The sequence below is a fragment of the Sebastes umbrosus genome, chromosome 18, assembly GCF_015220745.1.
Source record: "Sebastes umbrosus isolate fSebUmb1 chromosome 18, fSebUmb1.pri, whole genome shotgun sequence".
NCBI classification, from domain to species: domain Eukaryota; kingdom Metazoa; phylum Chordata; class Actinopteri; order Perciformes; family Sebastidae; genus Sebastes; species Sebastes umbrosus.
This window is the reverse complement of record NC_051286.1, coordinates 9,714,503-9,726,995: the sequence shown is the minus strand read 5'-3', so window position 1 is coordinate 9,726,995 and position 12,493 is coordinate 9,714,503. Positions and strand designations below refer to the sequence as shown.

General features: G+C 38.4%; 1 protein-coding gene across 1 annotated transcript; it reads left to right on the top strand.

The window, feature by feature from the left end:
• Window positions 1–599: 599 nt before the first annotated feature.
• tdrd15 (tudor domain containing 15) lies at window positions 600–12,291 on the top strand. The gene is made up of 6 exons (XM_037751425.1): window positions 600–802; window positions 2,565–2,634; window positions 3,620–9,331; window positions 10,179–10,348; window positions 11,241–11,298; window positions 11,336–12,291. The coding sequence occupies exons 2-5, from the start codon at window positions 2,603–2,605 to the stop codon at window positions 11,252–11,254; spliced, it is 5,928 nt and encodes a 1,975-aa protein (XP_037607353.1). The 5' UTR covers window positions 600–802; window positions 2,565–2,602; the 3' UTR covers window positions 11,255–11,298; window positions 11,336–12,291.
• Window positions 12,292–12,493: the final 202 nt, after the last annotated feature.

Here is a 12,493-nt window from a genome sequence, read left to right as displayed (position 1 = left end):
CAGAGATGACATTAAGAAATCACCTTATACATTATTTGCTTTGTCTAAAACAAACATCAATTTATCACTATTAAACAGCTGGAACTAGATCATGTTTAGCAGTTTTGTGTGGTGAGTGGTTTTAAATGATTAATCGATTATCAAAGATGTTGTAAATTAATCTTCTGTTGTTTTCAGTTATTTGAAAATAATGCATCTACCAACACTTTCAGTTGAAATTAAATAAGAAAAAAATAAAATAACACGTAAAACTACTACTTTATAACATTATGACTTTATTCTAATAATACTATGACTTTTTTTCTCATAAAATTATGACTTTATTCTCGAAATCTCAGATATATTTTTGTTCCTCAATGTGGCCCTAATACACCTACAAATGTTTTTATGTTTTTATAACTGTTTTAATTATGTCTTAATATTATTTTGCACTTTGTCGCAATGTTCTTGAATGTTTGTGTAAAGCACTTTGAATTGCCCTGTTGCTGAAATGTGCTATACAAATAAAGCTGCCTTGCCTTACAACAATGTTAAATAAAATTAAAAATGTAAACAAAAAAAATATTTATTCATTTCCACTAAATTTTAAAAAACATCCACAGGGAGCCACTGGAGAGGAGCTAAAGAGCCACAGGTTGCTGACCTCTGACCTCTGACCTATCCTAACCATGAATGTAGAGAACAGCCTAACTGTAATCTCGCGAGAGTTCCTCCAGTTCGCTGTTCCCTCCTTGTTGGTTGCAGCATCCTGAGTAACGTCAACTTTAACTTGACATGTCGCTCACATGAGGCGGTACAAAAGGTAGGAAACAGTCTTGAATGTGAGTTGAGGAAACGTTAGACAGAAAGATGTCGGTGCTTCTATTCAATGACGGTTATCTGAGATAAAAACCGACCATGATGGAGGCGAACAGTTACTCTGAAGTATGAAGTTAGATAGCGTCATCATCGTGTAGCGTGGCTAGCTATGTTAGCTAGATTGCTAAAATCAAACAGTCTCGTGCAGATCAGACAATAACCTCACATTTGTGCATTTTCATGTTATTTAAATAAAGCTAGTCTACCAATATGAATAAAATATAATTTGGGTATTTATTATTTTTTACATTATTATTATATAATAATAATATAACCAATATATATAATATAATATATTATAATTATAATAAGTAATATAATATAAGTATAATAATATAAGTATAATCATAATTTAATTATATATATTGTTTATATTATTATTATATAATAATATAAACAATATATATAATATATTATAATAAGTAATATAATATAAGTATAATCATAATTTAATTATATATATTGTTTATATTATTATTATATAATAATATAAACAATATATTATAATAAGTAATATAATATAAGTATAATAATATAAGTATAATCATAATTTAATTATATATATTGTTTATATTATATAATAATAATATAAACAATATATTATAATTATAATAAGTAATATAATATAAGTATAATAATATAAGTATAATCATAATTTAATTATATATAATATATATTATTAATATAACACCTGTGGTGACTTGCATTGTATTTACTCTTGTAAAGTACAATATGTACAATGTCTTGTGTACAATAACGTTAACTAAACTAAACCAGAGATTTGTACGTTAACCTTTTTTTTGCACATAGCAATGGTGCTGCAGAGATTTAAAGTTGTGTAGCACAGTCCACAAAATTGAAGCACGAGTATAAGTAAGTATCTCTGACATTTTAAATTAATATATTACTGAATACTCAATTCAGACATTGTTTTAAATATAGGCCTATATATTTATTTATTATTATTTATGTGTTCAATATAAGTCACCTTTATCCTTCGACCCTCAAAAACTTTCCAAAGAAACACCATTAAACAGGAAAAATTAATAAATAAAATGTAAATAATGTGTCAAAGTTAAAGGTCCCATATCGTTCTTATTTTCAGGTTCATACTTGTATTTTTGCGTTTCTACTAGAACATGTTTACGTGCTGTAATGTTAAAAAAAAACATTATTTCCCTCATACGGTCAGCCTAAATATACCTGTATTTACCCTCTGTCTGAAACGCTCCGTTTTAATGCATTTCAACAGAATTGCAACGGAATTGCGTTGCTAGGCAACAGCTTGGGTCCATGTTTACTTCCTGTCAGCAGATGTTATTTACATACACTACAACAGGAAATAAACTAGGACACATTTAGAATGTTTATGTTTAAAACTGTGAAATGGTCTATATATTGTAGATTTGTGACATCACAAATGGACAGAAATCCAAACGGCTTGTTTAAAATGCACAGTTTCTGAATACGGGCTGTGTGTATTTCTCCATGGATTGAGTGTTTTGATACTTAAACAGTATTTATATATCACTTGAACCTGCTTTATAATATAAAGGACATGAAAATCTAACTTTTTACAATATGGAACCTTTAAGCTTTTCTTTAATAAGGCTTAGTATGTAAAGGTCAACATCAGTGTTGGTTTTGATCTTGTGTGTTTTAATGACAGTGAGTACATTTAATCATCACCAGCATTTATCTTTCAGGTTCTGTATAGGATGTGACCGTTGCTGATGCTGCAGCCATGCAGTCAGTGCTGCGCTCCGACCATCAAAAGTAAGTAAATCAATGGCAATAAAGTGATGCTGGCATGTTCTTACTTATAGTATAATGTAGCAAATTTAGGCATGTTTTGTGTTTTAGTGACTGATTTAGAAGTTGACGGCTTAGCTATTAGATAAAGTTGTGATTTCGTAGTTATTTACTTTACAGATTTTCATAGTCGGAGTTGGTGGCATACACTTTAGTGTAGCAGTTATTTGGCCTCCCATTTAAAAGTGAAATTATTCTTATTTATGTTAGTTATATTTTCCTCTTTTAAACTGTTTAAGAAATAAATACTGAATGGATATACATGGACTGGATGAGTATGTACAGTATGTACATGTATACATGTTTATATACTGTATGTACAGTGTGTAGGATTTATGGCATGTGGCATTTGAGTGTCCAAATTCTGTGTGAAGTTTTTGCACTACATAGCGCCCTCAAAAATGTTATATATGTGAAAATTACCGATGTGTTACTCCACACCTGACGCAAAATGATAATGAGTCATGTGTCCGAAATCTCAATTTACCGCTTACTGTAGAGTATATATATATATATATATATATATACATATATATATATATATATATATATATATGTTTTTTTAGGTGGGCCTTTCTTTTATGTGGCTAAGGTGCATTTTGCGTGCCGACCGTCATCTACTGTAGTAATTCACTGACTATGGATAAGTACCTCATACAACCCCACTTCAACACACCCAAACTATCCCTTTAATTATAATGGGAATAGTGACTAGGGGAGTTATACACAGCATGGGTTTCGTTTTGCTCTACACACCAGGCTCTGAAATATGTCTTACAATGGGCAGCTCCTGGTGCTTAAATAGTAATAATCGTTATTATCCACAAATGTGGAAATTTGCCCTCGGCTTCACATGTTGGTTAAAACACAATGAATGAATGACGTCGTAACCTCATCAAATGATTAACACTTTTTCAAGGTTAATAAAACAAGTTACTTGAATTTGCAGGTATGGTCCATCTGCACCATGTGCCCTTTGGCCAGTGGACCTCAAGTTAACTCACTTGGACTGGAACCCTGAAGCAACCCTGATACACTTCCAGGGACAATACATTACCATATGTGATCTTGACTATAACATCTTGCAAGGCGAAATACAGAACATACCAAAGACTAAAGCTGCAGTGGATATCGGAGAGTTTTGCCTCGTGGAAGATTTGACTTCAGGCCGCTGGTACAGAGGAAGAGTTCAGAACCGAAAAGAGGACTTGTTTGATGTTTTCCTCATAGATCATGGTAACGTCTTGAGTGTCGACATCGCACACATATCTTCCTGTTCAAACGACCTGTTCATCCTGCCTCCCAAGATAGTTTGCGGCTTTCTTGCAAATGTACTGCTGCTTCAAGGTTGTTCTCATTCTGTAGTGGAGGGGTACTTCTCAAACCTGATTGGAAGAAATGTCACAGGTTACATCCAAGCCCTTCTGCCCCATAAAGTGCTCTTGTTGGAAGCCCCTGACATCAACATTGACCTTGTCAGACATGGGTTTGGGAGGCATGTGGACACAGATACTTTCCTCCTCTTGGTGGGGATGCTCACAGAGGTGCCACTCAAACAAAACATAGAGCCAGTTCCTGACTTACTCATTGAAAAGCCAAGGGGACAAGAATTTAGCTTCAAACCGTCTTGTTTGCAGGGATACGAAGACATACTTTCTCTCTGTGGGCCTAGATTAAGTTGTGGGACACGTGCTAAAGTGCATGTAACTGCTGCTGTTCACCCTGGGCTGTTTTACTGTCAGATGACCAGTATGGAAACAGATCTTTGGGAAATGTCAAAGAAGCTGGCTGCAGTTAATGAGTGCCGAACCAAAGAACGCAACCAGAAGACACCAGAAAACCTGGGTTTACTGTGCTCAGTCAAAGGCAAAGATGGGAAATGGCACAGAGGCTTTGTGCAGTTTCTCCCAGTCAACTCTCAACTTCGAGTTTTGTTCATTGACTACGGATTCTTTGAATCTGTCAAAGTTGAGAACGTCCACAGGTTGCCACCTGACTCATTTTCAACACCCATCATGGCGTTCCCATGCTCGCTCTCCTCCCTGGGTGATCAGGATGAGGCGGTCAAAACTCAGCAGTTGAGTTTTCTCAAGGCAGGCTTGCTTGGAAGAGTGTTAGATGTGGAGATCAGTAGTTTTGACGAAAAACACCACCTGTACTCTATCACAGTAATTGGTGCTGAAGATATGAAGGCACCAGAGCCCATTCAAGAGCTTCCTAGAATGAAGGTGGAGTCAGTTTTTGAGGCAGAAGATTTGTCACCTCAGTGTGGCTATTTAAACTATGAGACAATCATGGGCGAAGCATTGAGTAAAACACTGGAAGCAGAAGAGGTGCATGTAGACTCTGTCTTTGTGGGCTATGTCGAGTATGTCCAGAATCCAAGCCACTTCTGGATCAGAACACATAAGCGCAATGATGAGTTTGAAGAAATGATGACAAAAATGACAGAGAACTTCAGTCAAGTGAAGCTGGATGAAGACATGCTGTTGAATCCTGAGCTTGGGACACTGTGTTGTGCAGTTTATGAAAAAGACATGCATTTCTACAGGGGTGTAGTGACAGACACTCTTGATCATGGATCTGAAGTTCTTTTTATCGATTTTGGGAACATTGAGAAAGTGCCACACATGTTGATCAAGAAGATACCCGAGGCATTTGCCAGCAAATCAGCATTTGCCTTCTGTTGTACTCTTGTTAATGTGTTTCCGTTGGATGATGTCTGGACAAGCACCGCCTCTGACTTTTTCAGACGAGCTGTGTCAAACAAAGCACTGCTAGTCCATGTTGTCCAAATGAAAAAAAACAAATTTGTTGTTGATCTCCATGACATGGGAAGTGACAACAAGCAAAGTGTCACTGAGCTCCTGATCTCTGCCAAACAAGCTGCATATTGGAACAACATTACCATACAGCCTGCGGTGCAAAACAACACAGATTTGACAGAAAAAACAAGATGCAGAAGAAATGGTGTGACATCAGACATCAGTGGGAATACAGAGCAATTGAAGGATTGTGAGGAGGAGGAGAAAACAGCCAAAAATCAAACTGAGAAGGCCCAAGCACCCGCTAGCTTCAAAGCCTTAAGCATCAAGCCTGGGTGTAATTTTGCTGTGTCTTTCTCTAACATCAAGTCTCCATCAGATTTCTGGTGCCAGCCTCTAGATAAGCGTCCAGCTTTGGAGGAACTGATGGATAAAGTTAATCAATATTACTCAACTCACACAGTTCCCCTCCAATCAGGGGATTCATGTTGTGTCGCCAAGTCACCTCAAGATGGAAAATGGTACAGGGCCTTCATCACAGAGAAACAGAACGGTCATGCCCGAGTGATGTTGGTTGACTATGGCTTTACCATCCAAATCAAGGAGCATAATCTTCAGGCAATAATGCCAGAATATGTTTTTTTGGAAGGACAAGCTTTCAGGTGCAGCCTTTACTACCAAATCGAGCCTGCTGACCCCAACAACAGTGAGGATTGGAATCTGGAGGTGTGTAAGTCGTTGAAAGATCTTATCCTCGACAGCGCTAGCGGGCTAAGATGTAAAGTTGTCTCACAGTTGAATGTGGAAAACAAAGAGCTGTGCAATGTTGTGGAGCTCTACAACACCAAAACCCAACAGAGCATAACAGATTTGCTCTTGGAACAGGGCCTGCCAAGAGAAGCGACAATCTCAACGAAGCAACTGTCAACAGTGTTTCCCGAGTCTTTCGTCTACTCTTCATATGACCTAAACCCTGGAAATGAAGAACAAGTCTACGTCACTCACGTTAGCAGTCAGTGGGAGGTCTACTGCCACCTTGAGAGAAACACTGAAATCATTGAAGAGCTCGAAAAGAAAATCTCAGAGGAGAGTGAGAAAATGATGCAAGCCAGTATGAGACCAGTTGTTAAGAAGCTGTTCCTGGCAAAATACGTTGATGGCAGATGGTACAGGGGTTTGGCACATCCTGTTCAGTCGCCTCTGCACCTCAGTGTGTTTTTTGTGGACTATGGAAACTCAAACATATCTGAGAGAACCCACGTCATGTCTATCCCCAGGGACTCTGCTGATTTGTTGTACACACCCATGCAGGCTGTGAAATGCCACCTTGCTTCAGTGTCCAAGGAAGAGCACTATGCAGATGTCAAAGAATGGCTTGATGGTGCAATCCTCAACAAGCAAGTGAGGGCTGTCATAGTTGGAAAGAGCAAAGATGGTTCATTTGATGTTGAACTGTTTGATGGAGATGTAAACATTAATGAGAAGGTAAAGGAGCTCATTCTCAGTCTTTCACCAAAACCAAAGACAGTTGTGAGTTTTAACATGAGCAGCACAAAGACAAAACTTAAAACTCTCCGCACAGGAAGCACAAAGACTTCAATTCAATACAAGAGTCAACGTAAATGGCCGCTTTCAAGTTTCCCCACATTGAATGCCTCAAGACGCACTCAAATTTGGAGTGCATCTCGCAAAAAGAAAGAAAACACAAAAAGCTATACTCATGGGAAAGCTCAGAACAAGAACACAGACGTAAAACAACAAAGAGAGTACCGAGATACAAACATAAACACAGAACAACCACAAGATATGGAGGAATCGGAGAGCCCTCAGCTCTCGTGTTTGCCGGACATGAAAGTGAGTGCAGATTTCAGGGAGAAGTGTTTCGTCTCCCACATCAACTCGGTCAACAGTTTTTTTCTTCAACTGTCGGAGGATGAACCAGCCATCTTGAAAATGGGTGAAGATCTCAACTCAAGTATCTTCAGAGATTCCTTGAAGGCTACCCCATCTTTGAGAATCCATGACCTTGTTCTGGCTGAGTATGAGGAAGATGGAGCTCTGTATCGTTCTGCTGTGATGGACTGTGAAGGAAGTTCCCGTTTCAAAGTTGAGTTTGTGGACTATGGAAACTCGGCAGTCGTGGGGAAGGAGAAGATCTACTCTATACCAAAGGAGTGTCTCTCTCAGCCAAGATTCAGCATTTCATGCTCTCTATTGGACACAAGCACGTACGAAAATGATGCTGCTTTCACTGACGCTGTAATGGAGAAGCCTCTCATGGTTGATTTTGTCCGTCATCATGAAGTTCATTGGGAAGTCAAGGTTGAGATTCTTGACAGAGCGGTTGGTCTTCCAGCGGCACTTGAAGCAGCTGTTGAAAGTAGCACTGAAACCGAAAAGGAAGAGGAAACTCCTGTGGATTCATCTGAAATGGAAGAGAAAGTGAGATCCTGCAAGCAGAACTACCTGAGCGAGAATGAAACGACTAAATCCGAAAGAACCACTGTTGATGGTGAAAACTTAATGTTGAAACCAACACCTGACAAACTGTCACCTAAACTAGGAGAGCATAGAAGAGCACCCACCAGAGACAAAGGAGATTTTAAGGAGAATCAAAGAAAAATCGCAAAATCCTCTGTCAAAGCGAAAATTGATTGGGCAGATGCAATCATACCTATTCAAGCTAAAGACACAGAGAGTGGTACAGTTCTGTCGGTCCTGAGTAACAGCAATTTTTACGTCAGACTTAATAAGACCAGTGAACTGCTTACTTCATTGGAAAGTTGTATAGCTGACAACCTATACAAGTGTGAAATGGTGGCTGAAGAGGACGTCAAACAAGGCCTGAGGTGCTTAGTTCAGGTAGACAAGGACAAGCAGTGGCACAGGGCTGTCGTTCAAGATGTAGGCCGGGAAAAATGCCAGGCCCTCCTCATGGACCATGGAATAACAGAAGAAATTCCAAGTGGCTCAATCCGACGACTGTGTAGCAAGCTGACAGAAATCCCGCACCTTGCAGTTTTGTGCAAGGTGAACTGCTTTGGGTTCAGTGAGGGAGAGGGTGCTCACGAATTGTGGTTTGAAACTCTCAAACCAATGATCGGCAAAGAAGTCAAGCTGGTGTTTGTATGTTATTCAAAAGCTGATAAACTGTGGAAGGTTGAAATAATCATGAATGGACTGTTCCTCATCCGTCAGATCACAACCTCACTGCAGCAGAATGCAGAGACGATCCCGTCACCCACCGAAACCCAAAATAAGAAAGCAGAAGGAGAATTGGACACAAGCCCTCCTCAGCAACTTGTCTTTGCTCCTATTGATATAGACAAAGCGTATTCTGGATTTGCTTCTGCAGTGATGACTCCGTTTGAGTTTTGTGTTGTTCTGGAGGACTTGCTTCTCGTCATGAACAAAGTGTCAATGATGTTGGACAACCTCCCTGGGCAGATGTCTCCTCTTCCTGAAGCCCACCTCGTCCCTGGCACCTGCTGCCTGTTGAATTCAGACACCAAGAATAAATGGTGCAGGGCTGAAATCGTACATGCCGACACCACAGCGGTCCTAAACCTGGTGGATTATGGCCACTGCGAATGCATCCCATACAAAGACTGCTCCAAGCTGAAGAGGCTTCCTGAGGACATAACGGACCTCCCAAAGGTGACGTACCCCTGCATTCTGAGAGGGGTGAAACCAGTTGGAGTGGATGGACAGTGGACCGATGGAGCAGGAGTCTTTTTCCAGCAGTGTTTGTACCAGAAGAACCTCCAGATCTTCTTCAGAGAGTTTGTGTCAAACACACACTGGAAGGTGGATATTCTGGCAGATGGCGTCCATGTTGCCAAGGAGCTGGTCGATGCCGGACATGCCAATTATATAGACATCATGCTAGGACTGAGGTAGGCTCTTATCACTTTGTATTTATGTCTTTATTATACTTGTATTGAGTGCTACAGGAATGAGTCTTAAAACCCGGAAATTAATTACCATGTTTACACTTCCGGTTCCCTTGTCTCAAAGTCAAATGTTTTTTGGAAATGGGTTTTTAGTGAGATGCCTGAACTAAGGTCTGTGGTTAACACAAGCTTAAGAGATTTTAACATTTTGTTCTACAATATAAAATGCGTGAATATCCCACTCGTGAATTTTGAATCCTATATATGTCTTAAAAAAGATGGTTGCTAACAAGTTCCTAAATGAGACAACTAAGCGTCATCACGCCGCCTCGTTCACTTTTACAGCTTTGTTGTGCATACTCACACTCATGCAACTGTGGTGTAGTTCGTTTATAGCCTGGTGTTAGCTTTTAGTAAGTATGTAAGTATCATAAATGTGTGTTTGCCACAGATCTTATTTTTGGCAATAATCCAAAACCCAATGGAAAAATCCAATTGGCTTTTTGTCGAGGGAACCTAGGGCGATGCTAACTTCCTAGTTGGCCTACAAAAATACATCTTCCCTGGGGCTCCAAAAAATTCAGTTCTAAATTGAGCATTTAATAGATTGTCTTCACCATCAGAAGACACTGTCAACTATAAACTTGAAAAATCACTTCTTGCAACAGGAAATTATTTTTGAATGCTTTGGAAATCTGTTTAAACTTTTTAAAATATGGGTATTTTTCAGCAAAAATCTGTAATATCAGAAAAGAAAATCACAAGTTTGTTGCCAAAACAAGAAAAATAAAAAGTGTGTACATTTTCAAGTTAAATACATAAAATGGAACCTTATTTCTGATACATTCAGGTTCCAGGAACAGAGCCCCTGTAAAGCAGCTCCTCGTAGCCCTAACAGTGAGGAAGAGCCTGGCCAGGAAGATGAAGGCTCCGACAGGAAGTCAGATCTCTATGTTGAGTCTACTGATGAAGCAGAGGGGAAGATGCCTCTTAGCCTCGTTTCTGGATCACATTGTCAATGTAAGACAATATTTTAAATACATTTTGTTTATTGGCATCAAGTGAAAGTGTATGTTGATCACTATAGACTGCTGGAAGATGCTTTGCTGCCAACATTTAGCCATTGGCTTTCATTAATTTCAAAATTGAGGATTGGCTTCCTTCATTGTGAATTTTTAGTCTTTCATTTTTTCCTTTTTGTAAATGTAGCTTTGTATGTAGGCTTGAATGACTTCAGATTTGCGTGGGTCTTCGTGCAGGCATGTTGCTTGCCCAGGTGCTTCAAAAGTTCAGAATTACTGTTTTTCACAGTGGATTTAACCTTTGTGCCAGAGCACGAGTTACATTTTACTAAAATATTCTTGTTTTTCTTCTCGAGAAAAGTGTAATGAGAATATCTCTAGGTGACGAAACTTGACGCGTCCACCGTCCGTCCTTCGGTCCGTTTGCGTGTCCCATTTTCGTTTCTGGAGCAGAACTCGGATACTATTCAACTTAGGAACTTCAAATTTGGTATGATGGTTGACAGTGTGGTCTAGTTGTGCCTTTTGGGGGTAAGAAGAACATTTTTGAAATTTTGGCCAAAAACAGTTTATTTCGTGTCCGCAGTAGAACTCGGAAACAATTTCACTTCAACACCAAAGTCCAAGTAGCCTTGCCCCTAAAATGATGAAATTCCATGCCTTTATTATTGTTGTATATTGTACAGTAGTAGGGATCAGGCTAAATACAAACTTTTGGCACAACACAAGTTTTCTGGAATACATCAATCCAAAACCTTTGAATAGTAACACATTCCCATAACATATGTACAGTAGGTATAACCCTTTATTAGATGAGCATTTCCAGCAATTCCTGAAAAATAACTGGCAGTAATGTACAGTAACTTTGTTTTTGTTCTCTTCTGTTACAGGTTTTCTAATGTGAAGGCAGTCTGGTTGTATCTTGTCACTAAAATGAGCAGCGACTTTACAGCAATTCCCAATCACTCTGCGTAACATTAATCCAAGTGAGGTGCTACTTGTTGGATGTTTTGGCTAAACGTTGAGCCTCAGCACTTTCAGAGTGAGTTACTGTGTTATTATGTAAATGTATTTATGGTGAAACAGATTTGTTTTGTTTTGTTGACTTAGTATAGAAGATTTGTAAGTCAGTAGCACCATGTTCCTTAAAAGCGAAAGAAATCTGAGTTAGTGAACTGTTTTATTTAAATTAGGTGTTCTCCTCATACACTCTCCTTATACTTTTTACATTAATAATGTTGATGGATGTTCAGATTTTTTTACTGTTTAGAGTGTTTTATGTTTAAAAAAGAAAAGATGAAGTCGGACAGTAAGAGCTGCAGTGTTTGTTTTAGCAAGGTGAACTGAATGTAATGTAGCCAAGCAGACATTTTGTTTGATTAATTTTAATTTACACATTTTATAGGACATTTGTAAATACGTCTACTTTGTTAATTTTGAGTTTTAGTGACTACATTTTTCCAGATTTAAAAAAAAAAAGAGTTTTGTTTGAACCTTTACAGTTAGTGCCTTCTGTTGATTACATTTTGAGTTGAATGGAAAAAAAACAATTAAATCTTTATTGATACTTATTTTGCTCTCACATAATTTGTTGTCTTAACTAGTAGTGGGACAGATGTTCATTTAGGGGTGTGGGAAAACTGAGAAGTCCTGAAATGACCCCTATAGAAATTCAAATTCATGTTTCACCACTAGAGAGCGCTGTTAAGCCATGATTGATTGTTCACAGTAAGTCGTGTGGACGCTACATCATGCATCCCTAACCATTCAACCAGTATTAAGTGGTGTCTGTTTACATTGGAGTTTTACCAATTGGGAAACTAACATTACAGTATGTGAGGTACAGTAATGGCTGTCAAACCCAACTTACCATTGCTGTTTTAGCAGTTTTTACTTGTTACGAATGTAAAAAGTGTAAATTACAAGACTTCTGTGAACCTTTCTGTGTTTTTTCAGTGAATGGAAGGATCACAAACCAAACCACCTGACCCTAAATATGATCTTTGAAGTTTGCAGGTGTTTTTAATACAAACTCCACACAGTATAGGTGTTTTATTTAAATTGTTTCATTAATAACTAAAATATTAACAGGACCGATGTTTTGGATCAAAGGTACGCATACATATAAGTCACACAATTATAG